The 21,922-nt window shown below is 44.5% G+C and overlaps 1 protein-coding gene, 1 long non-coding RNA gene and 1 other non-coding gene across 8 annotated transcripts; all 3 read right to left on the reverse strand.

The window, feature by feature from the left end:
* Positions 1-6,451: 6,451 nt before the first annotated feature.
* Positions 6,452-12,194, reverse strand: LOC116311597. 6 transcript variants are annotated; one of them, XR_005615015.1, is made up of 5 exons: positions 11,464-12,165; positions 8,566-8,683; positions 8,059-8,120; positions 7,261-7,813; positions 6,452-6,508 (listed from the first exon to the last, which is right to left on the reverse strand). It is a non-coding gene; the product is annotated as an uncharacterized LOC116311597 (long non-coding RNA). The 6 variants fall into 6 exon arrangements; XR_005615017.1 differs by lacking the exon at positions 6,452-6,508 and adding an exon at positions 11,126-11,262 and having other exon boundaries at positions 6,692-7,813; positions 11,464-12,194; XR_004198814.2 differs by lacking the exon at positions 6,452-6,508 and having other exon boundaries at positions 6,692-7,813; positions 8,566-8,716; positions 11,464-12,174.
* On the reverse strand, positions 7,901-8,012 carry LOC116311600. The gene has a single exon (XR_004198816.1). It is a non-coding gene; the product is annotated as a small nucleolar RNA SNORD89 (small nucleolar RNA).
* A 5,082-nt stretch (positions 12,195-17,276) lies between the features above and the next one.
* On the reverse strand, positions 17,277-21,897 carry entr1 (endosome associated trafficking regulator 1). The gene is made up of 9 exons (XM_031728750.2): positions 21,714-21,897; positions 21,519-21,640; positions 19,075-19,253; positions 18,836-18,977; positions 18,679-18,752; positions 18,490-18,601; positions 18,340-18,402; positions 18,119-18,258; positions 17,277-17,938 (listed from the first exon to the last, which is right to left on the reverse strand). The coding sequence occupies exons 1-9, from the start codon at positions 21,754-21,756 to the stop codon at positions 17,848-17,850; spliced, it is 966 nt and encodes a 321-aa protein (XP_031584610.1). The 5' UTR covers positions 21,757-21,897; the 3' UTR covers positions 17,277-17,847.
* Between the last annotated feature and the right edge of the window lie 25 nt (positions 21,898-21,922).

Below are 21,922 nucleotides of genomic sequence, written 5' to 3' on the forward strand. Positions count from 1 at the left end.
GAAATATTATATTTTTTGAAAATAGTGATGGAGGTGAGTACGACCGGACGGTAGTCGTTAAAGCAGGAGGGAGACGATTTTTTTTGGTACAGGAATGATGGTGGAGGCTTTGAGGGATGTGGGAACGACAGCCTGGCTCAGCGATGTATTAAAGATGTCTGTGAAGACATCTGTGAGTTCCACAGCACCTCAGTGCTCGTCCAGGGATGTTGTCAGGACCTAGAGCTTTGTGTGTGTTGACCCTGGCAAAGGATCTCCATACACTGTCTAGGAAACACTGGGAATGCCCCAGCAGCCCACATCTACTGCAGCAGGAGAAACTGCACTTGGTACATGAACAGTCTATTAGTAGACTCTAATAATATTAGTTATTATTAGAGTCTATTAGACAGATATGGTCCAAACCACTGCAGCACAGTACCTGTAATACCCACAGCATGCTCTGATAGGATATTATGGTTTTATTTTATTGATCTATATATTGATATTATGATATAAAAATATATGATCAGAGATGGGCAGTAACCTGTAATCCGATTTCTTTTCTCTAGTAATGAGTAAAGGGATTACTACTAAAAAGTAATTACTAAAAAGTAATTAGATTACTGTTACTTTCCCATAAGCAAACTGAGTTACTGCGTTACTAAACGGTGATTTTGTTTCTGAGAGTGTCTCATGACGATGACGTCCGAGCGTGCGGCGTCCGTGGGAACAGACGTGTGCAGATCAACAATGGATAACATGGAGTGATGGAGAGAGTACGACCATGCAGCGTTTAAAGCGTGGAAGTACTCGCATTACTTTGAGTTTGTGTCACTTTTTACAGAATCAAACATTAGCGTCCGCTGTATGCTCTGCGTGGGAAGAAAACTTCTTTCTACAGCGAAAAATTAAACTTCAAATCTGAGCGAACAGCGAGGACGCTGCCACGGGAATGTGACATTCACAGAGAAACCCCCGGATCCTCCCACTGACATGACCGCTGTGGGCAAACCTCCACCCGCCCCACTCCTGCTAAACAGCTGACAATAGATTTAAGAGCTGCTGAGTCTTTGATTTTATTCATTTCTACTGTTTTACTTGCATCTATTTGACAGAGCGAGTGCAAACACAAAACATGATTTTATTTTATGTTGGAATATGCAGAACATAGGTTTAAGTGTTAAACACATTTCTTCAGTCAGAGACTGCTGCATAGAATTTAATTTTTGCTGGATGCATAAAGTTAAAAGATCAAAACAAGCTTTAAAACGACTTTTTCATTTGATTCAGTTTTATATGATGATTATGCAGAATAAATAGAATTGGGCTGAAAGGTCTGTTGCTTTATTACATATTCAGGTTGTGTATCATGTTTTTTAAAAGTAACTAAGTAGTAATGTAACAAATTACTTTGGAAAATAAGTAATCAGGAAAGTAACAGGATTACATTCTTGGAGAAGTAATCAGTGATTAGTAACTAATTTTTTCAAGTAACTCGACCAACACTGTATACAGTGGCTTGCAAAAGTATTCGGCCCCCTTGAACTTTCCCACATTTTGTCACATTACAGCCACAAACATGAATCAATGTTATTGGAATTCCAGGTGAAAGACCAATACAAAGTGGTGTACACGTGAGAAGTGGAACGAAAATCATACATGATTCCAAACATTTGTTACAAATAAATAACTGCAAAGTGGGGTGTGCGTAATTATTCAGCCCCCTGAGTCAATACTTTGTAGAACCACCTTTTGCTGCAATTACAGCTGCCAGTCTTTTAGGGTATGTCTCTACCAGCTTTGCACATCTACAGACTGAAATCCTTGCCCATTCTTCTTTGCAAAACAGCTCCACAACTGCCCTGTGTGGCCTCAGAGGTTGTCTAAGAGAATATTGGGAGCAACAACACCATGAAGTCTAAAGAACACACCAGACAGGTCAGGGATAAAGTTATTGAGAAATTTAAAGCAGGCTTAGGCTACAAAAAGATTTCCTGAGCCTTGAACATCCCACGGAGCACTGTTCAAGCCATCATTCAGAAATGGAAGGAGTATGGCACAACTGTAAACCTACCAAGACAAGGCCGTCCACCTAAACTCACAGGCCGAACAAGGAGAGCGCTGATCAGAAATGCAGCCAAGAGGCCCATGGTGACTCTGGACGAGCTGCAGAGATCTACAGCTCAGGTGGGGGAATCTGTCCATAGGACAACTATTAGTCGTGCACTGCACAAAGTTGGCCTTTATGGAAGAGTGGCAAGAAGAAAGCCATTGTTAACAGAAAACCATAAGAAGTCCGTTTGCAGTTTGCCACAAGCCATGTGGGGACACAGCAAACATGTGGAAGAAGGTGCTCTGGTCAGATGAGACCAAAATGCAAAACGCTATGTGTGGCGGAAAACTAACACTGCACATCACTCTGAACACACCATCCCCACTGTCACATATGGTGGTGGCAGCATCATGCTCTGGGGTGCTTCTCTTCAGCAGGGACAGGAAGCTGGTCAGAGTTGATGGGAAGATGGATGGAGCCAAATACAGGGCAATCTTGGAAGAAAACCTCTTGGAGTCTGCAAAAGACTTGAGACTGGGGCGGAGGTTCACCTTCCAGCAGGACAACGACCCTAAACATAAAGCCAGGGCAACAATGGAATGGTTTAAAACAAAACATATCCATGTGTTAGAATGGCCCAGTCAAAGTCCAGATCTAAATCCAATCCAGAATCTGTGGCAAGATCTGAAAACTGCTGTTCACAAACGCTGTCCATCTAATCTGACTGAGCTGGAGCTGTTTTGCAAAGAAGAATGGGCAAGGATTTCAGTCTGTAGATGTGCAAAGCTGGTAGAGACATACCCTAAAAGACTGGCAGCTGGAACTGCAGCAAAAGGTGGTTCTACAAAGTATTGACTCAGGGGGCTGAATAATTACGCACACCCCACTTTGCAGTTATTTATTTGTAAAAAATGTTTGGAATCATGTATGATTTTCATTCCACTTCTCACGTGTACACCACTTTGTATTGGTCTTTCACCTGGAATTCCAATAACATTGATTCATGTTTGTGGCTGTAATGTGACAAAATGTGGGAAAGTTCAAGGGGGCCAAATACTTTTGCAAGCCACTGTATATGAGATATAGATAATTATTTTCCCCGCTCGCCCCTGCAGGCGGTTTATCCTTCAAGCTCGGGTCCTCTACCAGAGGCCTGGGAGCTTGAGGGTCCTGCGCAGTATCTTAGCTGTTCCCAGGACTGCGCTCTTCTGGACAGAGATCTCCGATGTTGTTCCCGGGATCTGCTGGAGCCACTCGCCTAGCTTGGGAGTCACCGCACCTAGTGCTCCGATTACCACGGGGACCACCGTTACCTTCACCCTCCACATCCTCTCGAGCTCTTCTCTGAGCCCTTGGTATTTCTCCAGCTTCTCGTGTTCCTTCTTCCTGATATTGCTGTCATTCGGAACCGCTACATCGATCACTACAGCCGTCTTCTTCTGTTTGTCTACCACCACTATGTCCGGTTGGTTAGCCACCACCATTTTGTCCGTCTGTATCTGGAAGTCCCACAGGATCTTACCTTGGTCATTCTCCACCAGCCTTGGGGGCGTCTCCCATTTGAGCCATAACCATTTAATATGGAGGGCCAGGAGTCCCAAAATGAATTAATTAAATACATCATTAAATAATCTTTTAAATGTGTCATGAATTTAAATTGTAAATCAGTAATTTATTCAATGTTCAGTTCATTTTTATTTCAAACATATATATTCACCAACAGTCCATAATATCATTCCATTCAGTTGTTTGAAAAGGAGTAGGCAGAAGTATATACTTATTTAGCCCCCCTGAGGTTTACGTCTTAATCATTTCCTCGCCATTCTATCTAAATGTGAACAACAAGTGTATTAAATTAATTGAATTGTAATTTAATCGTATATATATTCAATAAATTATTTCCAGTTTTAATCAATGACACTGAACCATTAAGTGATAAATTTAATTCCTTTTGGCACTCCTGACTCTCCATAACGAGAAGCAGGAAGCATGAAATTCAAATTTTCTTTAAACTGGAGTTTTTTTTATTTCCATGAATAAATAAATGTACTGAACATTAATTTGCAGAGTTTTGATCAGTGTGATACTTGCTGCATTTGGCTGTTTAAAAATATTTTTAGCTTAAAAACAAATTGTCCCAAACTGGCTTAAATGACACAGCAGGGGGAGAGTCTGGATCAGAGCGATCCTGTCCACTTATTAGCTTTGTCCGAATTCAGGGGAAGGATGCTCCGAAGGACGTATTTGGAGGCAATGACATCACAGCGAAGTGACGAAGGCTGTCCGAATTCGAAAAGTCCTTCAAATGTGGCGACAAATGCGTCCTACTTTTCCCCAAATTCTAAGGATGGGTCCGATGGGTCCGATGTATCCTTCGCGTCCTACCATATCCCAGGATTCATTGCGGGCCATACAGGAGATTTTTTTTCTGATAGCGGTGGTGGTGGAAGCAGGAGATGAAAACACTTTCAAATGTAAGTATATGAAAATCTGGTTGTACAAAAGTTAAATTGTTATAGCGGTTGTGTTGATAAGCTATGGGCATCTGCATAGATATGTTTCTTTTCAATTTAAATAACCGTAAACTAGGTTGCATGGTGGCTCCCGCGGTTTGTCACGTATTGCCGCTTACATACAGCTAATTTTGATTTTTCCGAATTAATCTTTATGGTGATATGTTGTAGGGAACAAAGACCAAACGGCTCAATTTATTAAGATAAGGAGAAAACGATCACCTCTTCACTGGGGTGAAGAATTGGGTCACTGTGGCGTGGATGTACAAGAATAAATCAATTTACACCTCATATTCATATGAGTACGGTCCTATTAACCCTCATGCTGTACAGCAGCGGTCCCCAACCTTTTTGAGCCACAGACCGGTTTATGTCAGACACGGAGCCTTTAAGGTATCGCGGATAAATACAACAAAATAAAATGATCCGACCAAGACAAAAACTGTGGTATTTTGTAAATACAATAATAAACGCGAATTAACTGTGTCATTGTGTAACTTGATTAGAAGCATCCTCCTGAAAATGCGCCAACAGAGTAACATCCTCCTCTCTGCCCCTTAATGCACCCCGGTCGCTATGGTAACGTGTAAATATTTCTTTCAAAATAAGACGCACAACTACAACATGGGAGAAGACCCAGGGAAACAGAGTTAACGATAAAAACCCTGAAAACCATAAATTTCACACCGGAGCCTCAACTCTGTGGCCCGGTACCAAACGACTCACGGACCGCTGCTGTACAGAACCTGTGATGTCCAGACGGTGTTCCTCTGGTGTTCTGCTGTGAAAACCTCTGGGCTTAGGGATTAACATAGTTGCCATGGTGTCCTTCCTTCTTTTATTTGTTGTGTGTGATCAGGGGAAAGTCACCCCCTTGCAGGCCAGAAAGAAATGGGATAAGTTAAAGAAAAATACAAAGTATCTATGTGTGTTATCAAGAAGATACTTCTTAAGAACACAAGTTAATAAATGTGCAGTTACTAAGAGTTGTTGTGGTGTTTTTATTTGCCTGCTGTCATTTTTGATTTCCTCTGCCTTTAGGATTGCAAGTATCCAGGCTCAGGAGAGGGGGTCAGTGGGAAGCCCACTGCTGCTACTTGGCCCTGGTTTGCCCTCATGGATGAGGTGATAGGATAGATGCCTTCCATTAAGCCTCCTGTCCTAATTTCCTCTCTCTCTGAGGACACTCCAGGGCCAAGCACAGCAGTGGGTGACCAAAACGACAGCGATGACGAAGCAGCTCAGCCACCTACGACAGGGAGAAAGAGGAAAAGAGATGATGAGCTGCTAGAGCTCATCAGAGAGGACATGAGGCAGCAAAGAGAGGCTGAGGAGGAGAAGAGCAGGGAGAGGACGGACAGACTGTTTTCACTTCTAGAAAGATTAGTTCCCAAATGAGTTATGTATTGAGAAATTTATTTATTTGAATATATTTGTTACATTGTTATATGTGTTGCATTAGTTTAAAGGTTTTGTGTTATTAATAAATTGATTCAAACAAACAGTAATTGTCACTGAACTCAATTTGATTTACAGGCATTTGTAACACGTATGAACATAACGCTAACTTTGAACAGTATTGCATGGATATTTATTTGATAGCAATAAAGTAAATAACAATAACAATTAAACAAGAATATTTCAAATACACAGTATGTAAAGATGAAAAACAATATTTCCAGTTGTTCACACAGGATTAACCTGAGTGACCTGTTCCTGGACCGTTTCTTGAACAACTGTAATAGATTACAGGAAGTCTCTGGCAGTGTTGCTGAATCTGCCCGAGCAAGATCAGACGTGGATGGGCTGCTGCAACTGAGACCTGCGGTTTGTCTTTTCTGGTGGGCGAGTGGAGAATCACACAGGGTGGTCTGCAAAGAGCTTCAGGATGCTTCCTCCCACTGTCCACTGCATCGTCCAGCCACAGGGTTTGCAGGGCTCACTCGTGGCTGCCACACCACTAAGATGTTTACAGAGATATGCAAGCAGGAGATGGTGGATGCTATATTATTAGTATAATACTTGTAACTCTGTAGCAGACAACAGTTTGATAAAGTGCTATGTAAAAAAAAAAAAACAACAACAAAAGATTAGATTCTATACGTTTCAAAGACGTTTATATATTTTATATGATACAGTACATGTGTGAGAATGACCGATGTTGTGCCAAAAACTGATTTCCGGTTTTCGGCCTAAACTGATTGCTCGTATTTAACCTGCTATGAATAACTTGTTGGTCTATAATACGTGAAACATGTCAAATGTGTCCCTCATTAGTGATATCAAGTCACTTTGATCCACCAGCAACATTCCTGTAACAAGGTAGAAGCTGCAATCAGTTTTTGGCAGTGACTTTTATATATCCTTTATTTATCCAGTTCACAAAAAATCTTGTTGACATTAAAAAAAAAATTTTTTTAAGAGTAATCTGGCCAAGAGGACAGCAGACAGCGCAACACATATATCAATTGTACCTACATTATAACCAGAGTTATAAAGATACTTGAAAAACATAACCCCTTTGTAAACAGTGTTCATCGAAGTCTATTTACCAACATACATAAAGATATTACACATATTACACACGGAAACATTGGAAATCAGTTTTGGCAGGCGAACACTTTTTTGGCATAACACCAGCGATATTTCAATTATCCGTGTAATTAGCCAAGTAATTCCTAAATGCGTGTAGATTAAAGGAAATTATTTTACCTGGATATGATTGTCTCTGATGAGCCTAAGGTACAAAACATGCGGGCGACGACGATAAGGTTTTTCTGGCTCCTTGAGAATTAAAAATGTAAAAAAAAAAAAAAAAAAAAAAAACCAAAACAAAACAAAACACAAAGCGACATTTCTGGGTCCATTTTAAAGTTTTCGCGCTGTGGTGCTAGCGACCGGAAAAACATGGAAGTAAGGGTGGACTTGAATGAAGGCTGTCCACAGCCCATCTGTTATGTTGTATACTCATTGTTTGTTCAATAAAGTTTCTATATTGGGAAAAAAAAAAAAAAAAAAAAAAAAAAAAAAAAAAGGGGGGCTGTCTACAGCCGCTCACTTCCTGACTACCCGTCCTTCGGAGCATCCTTCCCCTGAATTCGGACACAGCTAATAAGTGGACAGGATCGCTCTAATCCAGCTGGATCACATGATCCAAAGCTGGGCTCACAGACCGCAGAGAGGCGTGGTCAGGACGACTCCTCTTTCCTGCGGCACAGCCACAGACCATCCTGACACCGCGCTCACACAGGACGCCGCCAGGAAACTGCAGAAGAAGAAAAACAAGAAAATCAGGAAGTTTGCTGAACATGGGAATAAAACCTGCTCAGTCAGCTGTTGGGTCACGTGACGTTCTGGGATCAGAGGAACGCTTCGGTCGGTCTTTGTCACGGCACCCTGCTCTGAGAACACACTGCCTGGTGGGGGCGCTACAATTCGGCCTTTTGTTCACATCATCTCCCAGAAGACCTGCCCACCCTGTGACATCACCACACACACATCAAAGCTCACCTTTGTGGCTGAGGCGCCCCGATGACATCACAGCTCAGGATCCAATCAGAGAGCAGAGCCACCTGCAGGAACACAAACTGATGATTAGATTCTGGCCGTGGACGCTGTGGAAGTCGTGGACGCCACGTGCTGCCTGGATCAGAATACGCTTCAGTCCGGTTTTGTCACGGCCCCTCCCCTCTGTGAACAGACTGCTGTGGGAGGGGCTTCAGTCGGCCTTTTATTACATCACTTCCAGGCAGAGCGTCAGGTGACGGTGGAGGTTTAGTATTTTTGGGTGAACTGGCCCTTTAAAGAAGTCAGATTTCAGACGAATCAAAAACATTGGTTCATTGATTATTGACAATCATATTTATTAGTTTCACGTAAACACTGAGGACGGGCACACTCTCCGGCTCCTGCTTCGTTTCCTGCTCTCAGGTGAATGGAGGTGGACCCTTTACAGCAGCAGGGTCATGTGACACACCTCAGTCTGAGCACGTCCCAGAATCCCAGCCACCCGCTCACCTGTGCTGATGTCACAGCGGCTCTCGGTCCGTTTTCCCAGCATGCATCATTCACAGACACAGAACTTCAGCTGTAATGACTTCAGGTAAAACCACCTGCTGCCCCCTGCTGGCTGGAGCTTCCATTACAGTTTGCAGAGAGCAAAGAAAAACTGAAATTAAACATTTGGAGTCTCAAAGACATGAAAACATGAATAAAGCCCCACCCCCTCGCACAGTTATTACACTTTATTTTCTTACTAGTCTTCATTTTATTTTGAATTTCAGCTTCAGCAAGTTTCCAGAGTGGCTTTTCATTAGTTTCAGTCTTTTTTCCAATATAATTGTATTTATGATAAACGCCAGAGGCAAGATTTATGAAACGCAGCAAAGATATTCGAACACAATAAACACATCCATAAAGGAATTTTATCAAATTAACAAATAAAAAACAAAGATATTTCCTCAATAAATGTAGTTTAGCTGATTCCACAACATGGTTTCAGTTTTTAGGGAGCTACAGTGTTGGTGTTTGTGACGGCGAAGCCTGAGACGCTGAGGCAGAACTGCACCTGACAGCAGCTCCACAGCGACACCTGCTGGACACCTTTGCTACTGTCACATCTGGATTACAGACCCACAGGGTTAGTTTTAGATCTGTGACCATCAATAATTCTGATCAGCAGGTGTTTTGGAGACTGATGAAGGCTGAGCCTCAGTGAAGTGGGTCTCTTTCTCTCAGGCTGATCTCTTTTAGGAAACTCGCCTCTCCGTCAGCCTCCACTCAAGCTGTCTGTCTCCCAGGGCCGGACGGGTAATCTGGCATACCGGGCAGATTACCCGCTGTGAGCCGGTGTTCCAGATCAACTGGCGTTTAGATCAACTGGCGTTGGTCGAACAGATGTGTGGCAGTCTTGCGTTTCAGGAGCTGGTACCGACAAACCAGCAAAAAAAAAAAAAAAAAAAAACGCCAAATGTGTCATCTGTGACGCTCCGTCAGTCTTGATGCTGTTGAACAACAAAATGTTTAAAAATGTCGCGAGTTTACCTGGTGACATCCTCACGTGCGACGCGATCGCGAAAACAGCAAACAATTAACACCACGCCGGTGTTGCTCACAGGACAGGAAGAGTAAACGATCGGGAGACTCTTGCCGTCGTTATCGTTCCCCTCGCACGTTTTATTTCTCCGGTTTCAGCGTTTTTGCAACTAAAGCGTGCAGTTTACTTTGTGTGCACTAACATGGACTCGAGTCAACCAGCGCCACCTCTGGCCAAGTGCCACAGCCTACAGCCAGATCAACCTGTGACACACATCTGCACCACGTTTGAATTCGTTTCATGCACATTTGTACCTTTCAATTGTGTCTGTTTGTGCGTCATGCAAATAAACCTTTGAAAAGAATGAAATGATATCATATAGTTATTGTGGCCTACATTTGTACAAAATTCCAAATTATATACACAAAGTCATAGAAATCACCACTCCAATATATCCAAGATTGAATGAGATTGTCAGAGTCATTGTCTGACTGTTTATTACTAATCACCTGCTGTACATTCACAGTAACTGTCATCTCCTTACAAATGTTCATTAGATTAACCACACTTATACAGACTGTAACTACCAACTCTCCAGCCATGTTGATGGATTGCCTATATTGGCTGGAAATATTCATTTTCAGAGAAAAGACACAGACAGAAGATGCTTACAGGATGTGATGTGACAACACTAATGAACTATTGATGTGTCATATTTGTCCAAGGCGTATTTCATTGTTATGGAAAAAGAGAATATTAAAATCATGATGACCAATTGGAGTGGTGATTTCTATGACTTTGTGTATATAATTTGGAATTTTGTACAAATGTAGGCCACAATAACTATATGATATCATTTCATTCTTTTCAAAGGTTTATTTGCATGACGCACAAACAGACACAATTGAAAGGTACAAATGTGCATGAAACGAATTCAAACGTGGTGCAGATGTGTGTCACAGGTTGATCTGGCTGTAGGCTGTGGCACTCGGCCAGAGGTGGCGCTGGTTGACTCGAGTCCATGTTAGTGCACACAAAGTAAACTGCACGCTTTAGTTGTGAAGCAAAAACGCTGAAACCGGAGAAATAAAACGTGCGAGGGGAACGATAACGACGACAAGAGTCTCCCGATCGTTTACTCTTCCTGTCCTGTGAACAACACCGGCGTGGTGTTAATTGTTTGCTGTTTTCGCGATCGCGTCGCGCGTGAGGATGTCACCAGGTAAACTCGCGACATTTTTAAACATTTTGTTGTTCAACAGCATCAAGACTGACGGAGTGTGTTTGAGATAACCTCACAAGTGTCACAGATGACACATTTGGCGGTTTTTTTGCTGGTTTGTCGGTAGCAGCTCCTGAAACGCAAGACTGCCACACATCTGTTCGACCAACGCCAGTTGATCTGGAACAGCGGCACAGCCCGTCGGTTCATTTCCATTACTGACGCTGGACTAAAGAACAGATCAGGGCGACGGACAAACAACCCTGGACTGTGACAGAGAAAAAGAAACTAAAACACACGAGTGTGTCAAATACACCCACTTGTTAGCAGCACCAGACAGCAGTGTGGGACGGAGTGACTGTGGACCACAGGTGGAGGAGGGAGTGAACTGCTCCTGTGAGCCACTGCTGACCGGAGCGGAGCCGCACAGCAGCTGTTCTATATCCACGCACGGTCACTGAGGCGTAAACACGACACTTACACAACGACACTAAATGACCGGAAGGATTATTTATGATGTAGCGCCGAGTCTGTGAATGACGTCACGCATGTCCTGACTTACATCATTTAAATCGACTGCAGAATATTCACCAACACGAGCAGAGAAATAGAACACACATAAACACCGGAAGTGGGTCCTGGGAACCCTACGGCTCACCTGGTCGACCACGTCCCGTCCCGTTCCCGGTCTACGTCTCAGACGCACGTGAAGCTCGGATCATGACTGATTATTGAAGACTGATCCGATAAGAAGCCTCGAGTCCGCTCCGCCGACCAATCAGCGGCCACCACCCCGGCTGCTCGAAATGTATTGGTGGATGGAAAACAACGACATGGTGCGTTGCCGCCACCGGCTGGTGTGGAGTGTGAACTGCAGCCCTCAGACAAGCTAAACATAAGGCCATGAACATATGCACAAATTCTGGAGCCTATCCCGGCTGTGCAAGGGCGAGAGGCGAGGTCCACTGAAGGCGTACGCCATGCACCAACTCCAACACGTCCTCACACATACTGCGATGATGATAAGTTGGACTCTGCAGGTTTGATGTGAAGCCAGTGAGCCACATGACCTCAGGGTCAGTGTGTCTGCCAAACAAAGATTTACATTTTAAATGAAGGTGTTCCACCTAAATGAGTTAAAACTACAAATTTGACCCTTTTGAATTATTTTTCTTTACTTCATAAGTCCAGAAAACTTTCAGGGCTGAAAAACTGCAAACACTTTTACACCCACTGCAAAACTCACAATGTTGCTGATGCAGTGAGCATCAGTATGAGGACACATATCACAGTTTGATGTCTTTGACTTAGAGGAAAAATGCATTGTGGGTAAATTTTCAAGGTGGAGCCTGTGGGACAGGTGTGCATTAACCTGATACCACCCATATGGAAAAGAAATAGAAAAAACTTATAAAAGACTTGCATAAGATGTGGCCTACTTCATATAGTGAATCATATAAGGCTTATATGATTTACTCATGAAAGTGGCCACTTTCTCATTACTTTCATATATTGTTTTAGTAAGTATCCTAAACATACAAGTTTCATTTATATAATTTTTCAAGGGATCTTATATCTGTTTTCACTCTTGTATGCTTTTCATACAAGTTTCACACAAGACAGATACAAACTTTATAAGATTTATATATATCTTTTCCATATGGGCAGGATGGTCTCCTGGCTGGGACTTTCAGTCTTATGTGGAAACAGCCTGTGATTTGGTGCACTGGTGTATAAATGTTGTGTTTCTTGTGGTGGTTAGCTGTGGCAGGAAGTCAGCATGAGTTCTGTGGAAACTGGCGAGTGGGTCAGGGTACCCAGTAATACGTTCACTTTTTCCTAAGAATCCTTCGAGTCACAGGATCAGTGTCGGGTATATAAAGGCTGCGTTTCTCTGAGGTCAGCAGCTCTCAGCCAATCAGACACCGTCTGCATGGTACGACTCCTCCCTCAGCACGCGGGATCTATACCCATCTTAGTTTAGTACTTTTCAGTGTTTTTAGGATCTGACTGAAGCTTTAAACCTTCGTTTTTATTTCAGTCCCATCCTACTCACAGCACTTTGATCTGTATTTTAATGGGATTATAGACCCTGGCTCCATTCACATGAACAGCTCTGACTCTTATTATTACAGCTTATTGGGGTTCTGTCAGTTTTTCCTGTTTGAAGTTCACATTTCCGTCATGATTTCGCTCTAAAACTCTGTCTGCTCACAAATCTTTCAACTCAGTTTGATGCAGAAACCCAGAAAGTCCCACATCAGTAATGTGTCTCCGTCTCAGGCCGAGGACAAACGGAACCAAGGACCCCGGGGTCCACCCAGTCCAGGCTCGCAGTGTGCTAGTCCACCCAGAAGCTGTGAGGAAGAGTATAAAAAGGCTGTGCCAGTGAGAACTGTCATGGTTTTCATGGTAACAGAGGTGAGGGCGCTCACTCTGAGCATGCTCACTGAGTAGAAACCACAGGCTCAAAGATCCTGATTTTCTTCAATCCCTGTGATCTCAGAGGTTTGACTCCAGCAGCGATTATCAATCCTATCATCACTCCAATCAATCAATCTGTTTGATTGGCTCTGTTTCAATAAAGTCAAAGCCTTTCATGTGTCAAAGCTTCAACCCTCGACACCACATCAGGCGCAAATCACACCATTTCCACCCACTGAAATTTTTAAATTCATATAACTCTGTTATAATTCAAACAAAAAATTTTCACGACTTTTCCTGAAATGCATTTTTTCATCAAACAGGGAATTTTGAGTTGTGTGTGATCAAAAGAAAAAGATTAAGACCGCCTAAAACTGCCCAACATGTCATTTTGACTCCTTAGAAATGGATGTAAAACTATTGCCTAGCAACACTTATCATTTACACGCATGTTGATATGAAGGCGGCTGTACCGTGAGCTAAAGCGAGCAGACATTCATCCTTTTAAGTACCTTAAATAAATGAAGTAAACGTCATTTAAAACCAGTCCTGACTCACAGAGCTCCAGTTCATCTAACATTTTCTTCCATTTCACTTTTACTCATCATTTCTAGTATTTTCCATATTGAGTACCTGCTACACCCCAGACTCTGTTTGGCTGCAGTTCACACTCCACACCAGCAGGTGGCAGTAACACAATTTTTATTATTATTGAACATTATTATTTAATTATTATTAAATAATTAAAGGTCTCTCTGTTGGTACATATTAGTTGGTCTGCCTGGTTACAGCAGGATGGGTATGTTAGCTTAAACGAGTCAACAGTCCTGAACGATCAGAGTCCTCGAAGCGACGCCAGCTCAGTTTAGGCTTTCTGTGTATTTCTCATGGCTTCATCGGTTGTTCTGTTTTCTGTGGCTCATATTGTCCATCCATTCTCTTCCTCTCATCCAGGTCAGGGTCACGGGGGGTGGGGCTAAAACTTTCCCAGGTGCCTGTGGCAGTGGCGTGTCTAGAAAATTTTTGTTGGGGGGGCCAGGTAGGGGCACAGATTTGGAGAAGGGTGGCAGATGTAATTGGCAGATAATGTTAAAAAAAAATCTACCAACCGTTAACCATCATTCAATAACCCTGTAAACCTAATAACTGAATTTGCTTTTGACTCTTATTAGAATGAGGTTTTAACCACTACGGTGCAAAGTTTTTAGGTACTGCGTTAATGAAGTACAAGAGATACAATCAGTGCTCTGTCAGTGTTTAGTCAGCATTCAAGGACAGCAATATTTGCATAGTATTTTTACTGACATATAGTGCACATATGTTTTGGGCAAAAACATTTTTGAATATTAAAATACAAACATTTTTAACATACAATTGGCAAATTAGCCAATGCCAATGCAAAACTTTATCTGCCTATTAAAAACAGAAGATAATCTTCTCACAAACTGGTGTTTGATTTTGAAACAGGAAAAAAGTGGGGAAACAAATGAAAAGACTAACATTTGAATGAAACCTGAAAGCAAGTAAATACTTTCTATGCTGCCTTATGGTAAACTTTGGTAATATTGATGTATAAAGAACAACACTGGCTGATGATGAAATACAGTCAGCTGGCATGGTGACACTGCCAGTATTAACCTGCAGGGCTGGACTGGGACAAAAAATTGGGCATTTTGACCAGAGACCGGCCCACCAGGTATTAAAGCCATAAAGCCTTTGAATGAAAACAAACGCTGTGGTGACAGTGATGCACGGTCTTTTTGGTATATGTATGATTTCTATCAATTTTACGTCAGATAAAAACTTTGTTTGCAAGATTCAGATAATTATTTAATAAAAGCGAGATATTTTAAATGAGAATAAGTAAGAAAAGTATTTCTTTGTGCCCCCCTTTCCCTGTTAATGCCCTACCTGGCCCCCTGGCAAAACTTTGCTAGACCCGCCCCTGCACAGTTACCAGCTGTCAGCTACGTAGAAAAGGATCCTGGTGTTATTTGTCTCTCAGAAACAGTTCATAACTTCCCTTCAACTCATCCATGTCACCTAAAAGGTAAACCTGTTTCTCCATCACCTGTTCAGCTCTGATGATTCAGTAAGGACATCTCCTGGTTTCATCTTCATGTTTCCCTCTCACCACATATCCAAACCGACATCATGACCAGCAGCTTTACAGCTGTAGCTCCAGCAAACATCAGCTGATACTAGAAATTAATATTAAATAAATTCTAAAAACAGCTGATCAAGCTTAAACGTGCTGCTGTTGTTTAACGCGACATCCGCCGGTTTCCTCTTTCTGGCGCAAAGTGGGCGATAAATAAACAAGAGAGAAAAGCCGATCAGCTGATCATTGATCAGTTTCATGATTGAAGTAGCAACAGGAGAGAATGAGAGAAGAAGAGGCAGCTGTGCAGCAAAGACACAGAATAACTCCAGCTTTGTGTCTTTTTCATTATAGTTAAAGTACAGGACAAACTGCGTCTCTTCTCAGCTCAATACAAAACCTGTAATATTTTCTCTGAATGAGGGAGCATTTCATTTTTTAAGGAGCCGTTGGCAACTCTACTAACTAACCTTATGAATAAAATAAAGTTCACCATCAGTAACATCACAGCACCCACCCAGCTGTATAGAAACTCTGTCATGCTAGCTAGTACACAGTAAGAGTTATTGTAACTGACTGTAAAAAGTCAGCACAAGGAAAATAAACTCCACCTAAACTTGGTTTATATCTGACCCAGATAGACTGCAGGTCATAACTTCTTACCTGAAGTTCAGTTCACCTGACACTCGGACCGGCGGCTGCCTCGGGTCTCTCCTCCTCCTGCCTACCCTTCCCTCATCCACCTGCTGGCCGCCGTGGAAGCTCCGCCATGCCCGATGGCCAGTCCAGCTGTGTTAAACTGTTAATCTTTCGCTGAAAAACTGTTTTCTGTGGTGCCGTCTTTCGTGCTTGGCTCTCCTACCTTTGCTAACATGATGCTCATAGCGCAGAAGCCGATGCTGCATTCACTTACACTCGGATATCTGAGCTTCACTGTGAAAACATAATCGTACATTTGATATTTCATTGGATTTTATTGTTTTGGCTTGGGGTGGCACCTGGGGTGGCCAGTCTGGTTGGGGGGGGTGGGGGGGTGGCCTGTGCCCCCCCAGGCCACCCCGCTGGACACGCCACAGGCCTGTGGATGCAGGGTACACCCTGGACGGGTCTACCACAGGGCACACACAGACAGACACACACCCAGTCACCTGTTTTATATTGCGTATCATAGTTTTATATATGTGGGTAATGATCCGTCTGATCGACTGTATCAGACATCATGGTTTCTCTTATATACTTGTTCTTGTTTCCTGGTTGTCACTTTAGCCAGTTGTGTTTTTCTCGATGACACGCAACAAATAAGGAAGCTGCAGTTCTGTGAGGATGTTTCCCTGTTTTATACGAGGTAGAAGCTGCAATCAGCTTTTGGAAAAAATCACGCATACATCCTTATTTATCCAGGTAAACACTCTGACACGCCCCCGTAGAGCTGGGACCTATAAGATGGTATCTTTACCTTATGTTACACTAACACTGGCAAACAGGATAAAGCCGGTTACAACTCGCTAAGATAACCCAGGGTTTGATCTGCGCATTGGGGAGGTGGCGTCTGCAGCGTCTGACCAATCACAAAGGAGCATGTCACAGATCATGTGGCTTTTCTCCCACAGATAATTATCAAAGCTCTGAAACATTAAACCGGATCCATGGAAACATGACAGCTTCCTGTTCCAGCGCTTGATGAAGGGTGTTTCAGGTGTGCATTCGGTGTTTCCAGCAGCGGATCACAATCGGGCAGCACATTAATACACGCACATTCCTGACAGCTTCAGCTTTTATTGTCTCAGCTGCTGTTTGTGGTCCGAGAGTAAAGATTCAAACATAAAAACGGAAACAGTACAAACCACACATTCACAGTGTGTGAATGTGTGTGTGAATGGGTGGATGACTGGTTGTGTAAAGCGCTTTGGGGTCCTTAGGGACCAGTAAAGTGCTATACAAATACAGGCCATTTACCATTTTTTTAAACCTGATATGAGCTCAGCAGGAATACATGAATGTTTACAAAACAATGAAACCGCTTCAAATTTGTTTTATCCTATTTTATGTTTTCTGCTTTGACTACTTTTGTCAACAGATGTTGTTTTAAAAGTGCAATATAAATAAACTTGAACTTGGTGCCGACAGGAAAAAAAAAAAGATTACTGAAGCTCATCGCATGAAGCCTCCAGACCCTCCCGCTCTCCCCGTGGCGGCCCGAGGGATCCTCCAGGAATGGTGACGCTACGTTCAAGGCTGCTGATTGGCCAGCCACCTTCAGAAAACTGACATTAACCCTGAAGTCACCCGGATTAGCCAAAAAGCCATCTTCGTGGTGCACACCTCCGATCATCAGAGCTCTTTATTATCACAGAATTTATGAATCAACATGATGCTCAGCCCTCACACAGTCACAGAGTCCACCAATCAGCAGTCAGCACAGCTGGGGCCTTCCAAAATAAAATACCTGCTGACCTCTGATCTCACAGACAGACCTCTCCTGGATGTTTCCATGACAACCAGGAGGTCCGAAGGAGTTCAGGACTCTGAGTTCAGGGAGGAGATTTTATCGATGGACTGCAGCAGCTGAGACACCAAACGCAGAGTCTCTGCTTCCCCCAGCAGCTGCCTGCAGAGACGGGTGAGACAGACACAGGTGGGTGAGAGACAGGTGAGACAGAGACAAGTGAGAGAGAGACACAGGTAAGAGGGAGACAGGTGGGCGGGAGACAGGTGAGAGAGAGAGAGAGCAGCAGCATTAACAGCTTGGTGTTGTGGCTGATGGCTGTGTGTGTCTGCAGGTACTGACCGGATGGAGGAGTGGGCGTGGCTTGCCATCTTGTTCAGGTAATCGGATGCCACCTGAGCATTTTGCCTCATCGTCATGACGACCTGAGATTCCGCTGACTTCAGACCGCTGTTCTCAGCCCGCAGAGAATCCACCTCGGCCTCAAACACACACACACACACACACGCTGATACACACAGCCAGCAGATTATCGATAATCGATGATTCATTCTCCATCTCACCTGCAGCTGCTGTAGCTCCGCCTTCAGTTTGGAAACGGCATTCTCCGCTTTCACCGCTCGCCTCTAACACGGACAGACGTAGAGCATTTTTACACACAATCACACACCTGTTCATGCAAACACTGTGTGTGTGTGTTTGTGTGTGTGTACCGTCATCAGGTGGAGGTTCTGCTCCACAGAGTGAACCATGCTCTCCAGGTCCTGGGCCTCCTTCTCCTCCTGACGCCTCCTCTGCAGCAGCTCCTCCGAGAGCTGCGACGCCCTGGGAGACAGGGGCATGATGGGTAAATGATTGGTCAGCGACATGGCGGCTCTGTCCTGTGATTGGTTGGTACAAACCTGCGTTCATTCACTTCTGCTCTCCTCTGCAGCTCCCTGACGGTCCTCCTCAGCGCTGCGTTCTCCTCCTTCAGCTGAGACAGAACAGGAGCTTGTTAACACCCCTGTTCTGCTTTGTCCCACGCTCCCTGAACTAAGCGCTCCGTGGTTGGGTTACCTGTTGCGTCTGGCTGCTCCTGGTACTCCTCCTCCTGCAGGAGGTGGCTGACTCAGCCATTGAGGTCTCATCATCTCCTTCATAGTTCTCTCCTCCTCCTCCTGCACCTCTGCCTGCAGCTTCTTCAGGTTTGGAGGAGAACCTGGTGACACAGGTGAAGGTGACCTCACGGCAGGTGGAGTTTCATCTGCACAGAAGCTGCTCGGAGGTCTTTACGCCCCGCACTTCATCAGACTCACCTGGTCTCCTCCTCTTCTTCTTCCTCCTCTGTGCACAGGGAGGAGGTGCTGTCAACGCCTGACTGGAAGCTCCGCCCCCACTCCTCCTCCTCCTCCTCCTGATGAGACAGACAGAGGCTGTGTGCGGCGGGTCGGGTGTATCCTTCGTGGTCCACGCTATCCCAGGATTCACTGCGAATCTGAGGTTGAAAAAATGTTTTGGAAAAAATGGCGGACGGTCAAAGGGAAGCGGTCCAGAAACGGACGAATGTTAGCATAACGAAGAATGTGAAAACACGTTAAACTCAGCTAACCTTCAGTTAAGTTACTTGACGTTAGCGATATCTAACATGGCTCGGGTCGTACGAGCTTTGGTCGGTTTGTCGCTGTGAAGCCAAACGTACGTCAACGTTTACAGTGAGCAGACGTTCAGGCTGTAAGCCAAGTGTATTTACGGGGACCAAACATCTGGCCCATGGACTGTGCTGAGGACACAGACTCAACCATGCTGCACTGAAGTTCTCATCCTGTATAAGCTACTACTGATAAGACAGACAGACCGTGTGCTTAGAGGAGAAAACTGTGTGTGTTTCATCTGTTAACAGATATTTGATCAAGTTTTCTGCCTTTGTTGTTAACGGCCACGGTTGAGTCCAGAGTCAGGAGAGAGGAGACGGCACAGAGGCTCTCCACCCCTGATGATACACCGGGACATCGTGTGAGGAGGAGGAGGAGGCAGCAGCAGCTGAGACATGCAGAGGATGATCTCTACAGTCGGTGGAAACACTGAAACAGTTTCTAGATATTTGCTTCGTGTATTTGCAGAAGCATGTCCAACACAAACTGTACCAGCTGCATGCAGGGACGCGCTCGCTGATGTTTATCCTGCAGGACAGACAGAATACAGGGAACTACACACAGCTCTGATTGGTCCACAGTGTATTTAGTTCAAATATTGTTTGTTGCACAGTTTTCTCTCCAATAAATAAATATCCATGTATCAGTTCATGTTCATGTTATGTGAAACATACAAAGGATCACATGTTTAAATGTGACTTTCAGACTGTGGCTGCAGTTTATTTATATTTGTCTTCGAGACAGTCGCAGGGATTCAATTTGAACTGAAATGTACGGAATTATATTCCATAACCAACGCACTGCTACAGTTTCATGCTATCGTGGGTAGGCAGAGCCTAAAGAAGCACGGGCTCCCGGTGTGATTGGTCCTTTTCATGGACACTTCAGGTTACACTGTGGCAGCAACAGAAACGCTGTTTTAAACTGTGCAGCCGTGGAAATACTGACACCTGTCAGTGGGTTGTTGATGTCGAAGCATGGAGGAGGGGCCTAAGGGAACACGTGTCACCATTCTACAGCCATTCCCCAACCCTCTGTGAGTGGGACTCATCAGTGGGTTAGAGTGGGCCATTCTGCTGTGTCAGTCGTTATGCAAATGTCCTGTTTATAAGGTTGGAACCTGCAGTCAGCTGACACTGAGGGAGTCAGCTGATGATGATGAAACTCCCACTGAAAACGTCCAGATGAACACAACCAGCTTTTTGGGATTTCCTAACCTGGATGACTGAGCGTGCATCAAGGCAAGGCCACGGCTCTAGCTGCTACTGTCGCAGTTGCTAGGCAACAGGAACTGCTTGTCCACTTTAACAGGTCTGTACTTCTGGTGTTCGTGACCTTGGAAGGACCCGCCCTACGTAGACCGTGTAGGTCCTTCCAAGGATGCAACCCCTGAATGTGGACACAGCCACAGGGCGTTCCAAAGCGTCTCCTATCCCCTAACCTCTTTTCCTTGACCCCGGTGAGGACTCAGGAAAAGAGAAAAGTGGTATGCTGAGAATTGGAACGACCTCACACTTGTGTCTGCTTAACAGCGTGACGCCGGATCCCCAAAGTGTTGAAACTACAACAAGCAGAAGCTGGACTACAAAACGCACATCTGACTCCATGCCGTGCTATAACCTCATTGGTTTGTGGAGGTCGTTCAGAGGAGGAGGAGCAGGTAGGGTCAGATGACGTCACAGAGCACAAACACGTGTTGTGTCACTGCAGATGCTCAGAGTGGGTCTGTGCTCACAGCTGTGACACGCGTGTGTTTGTGATGGAGTCACTGTTTTCTGCAGATTTTGAGAAACAGCAGCTGATCTCAGGTCATCTCTGCTGTTTCATGAAAACAGTTACTCAGCAGCATGAAGTGGGCTGAACACTCAGCGTGGGACCGATGGACGGTTTGAGGACAGAGCCAGAGTCTGAGCTGTGAGTCGATTACACGCTCGGCCCACAGCGATCACATCCACGACCGCCACAGCGCAGCAGTTTGAAGTTTGTGTCACTCTTTTAAATATGCACATGTACACGCATGTCACAGCTGTGAGCACAGACCTACTCTGTGTTTGTGCTCACTGCTTTACCGGAGGACAGAGGTGCACCTCCAGCTGTGCAGCTCTGACCTCAGTGCGTGCCTGCTCCGGGTCCGGGTCCTGGCTCTTCCAGCGCAGAAACTCTCTGAAGGAGAACGGGTTGAGCTCCTCTGCCTCCTCCTTCACCTCCTTCACCTCCTTCACCTCCTCATCTGCACACACAGAACAGCTGGAGCTGTGACGGAGGCTCACATGGAGACTGCAGACCTCCCCCCCGACACTCACCGTCTGTGATGATTAGAGTCTTGCTGCCTCTTTGTTTGGACATGTCGGACTCGCAGACAGACACGTGGCTCGCTCCGCCCCCTGGCTTCCGTTCACGTATCGATCATAACTATCGATCAGCCTCTGAATCCTCTCTGCGGGACCAAACCAAACCCGGAAACACCAGCTGACGGCTCCCGGTGCACGTGATCCACATTCCGACTTATCAT

The sequence above is a fragment of the Oreochromis aureus genome, linkage group 12, assembly GCF_013358895.1.
Source record: "Oreochromis aureus strain Israel breed Guangdong linkage group 12, ZZ_aureus, whole genome shotgun sequence".
Classification (NCBI taxonomy): Eukaryota; Metazoa; Chordata; class Actinopteri; order Cichliformes; family Cichlidae; genus Oreochromis; species Oreochromis aureus.

What these genes read in the sequence shown, in the direction of transcription:
- entr1 (XM_031728750.2), bottom strand. Translation starts at nt 21,756, where the DNA reads ATGTCCAAACAAAGAGGCAGCAAGACTCTAATCATCACAGACG. An exon ending in GCAGAAGTGAATGAACGCAG is followed by an intron (nt 18,602 to 18,678) that starts GTTTGTACCAAC and finishes CCTGTCTCCCAG; the next exon opens with GGCGTCGCAGCTCTCGGAGG. An exon ending in AGAACCTCCACCTGATGACG is followed by an intron (nt 18,403 to 18,489) that starts GTACACACACAC and finishes TGTCCGTGTTAG; the next exon opens with AGGCGAGCGGTGAAAGCGGA.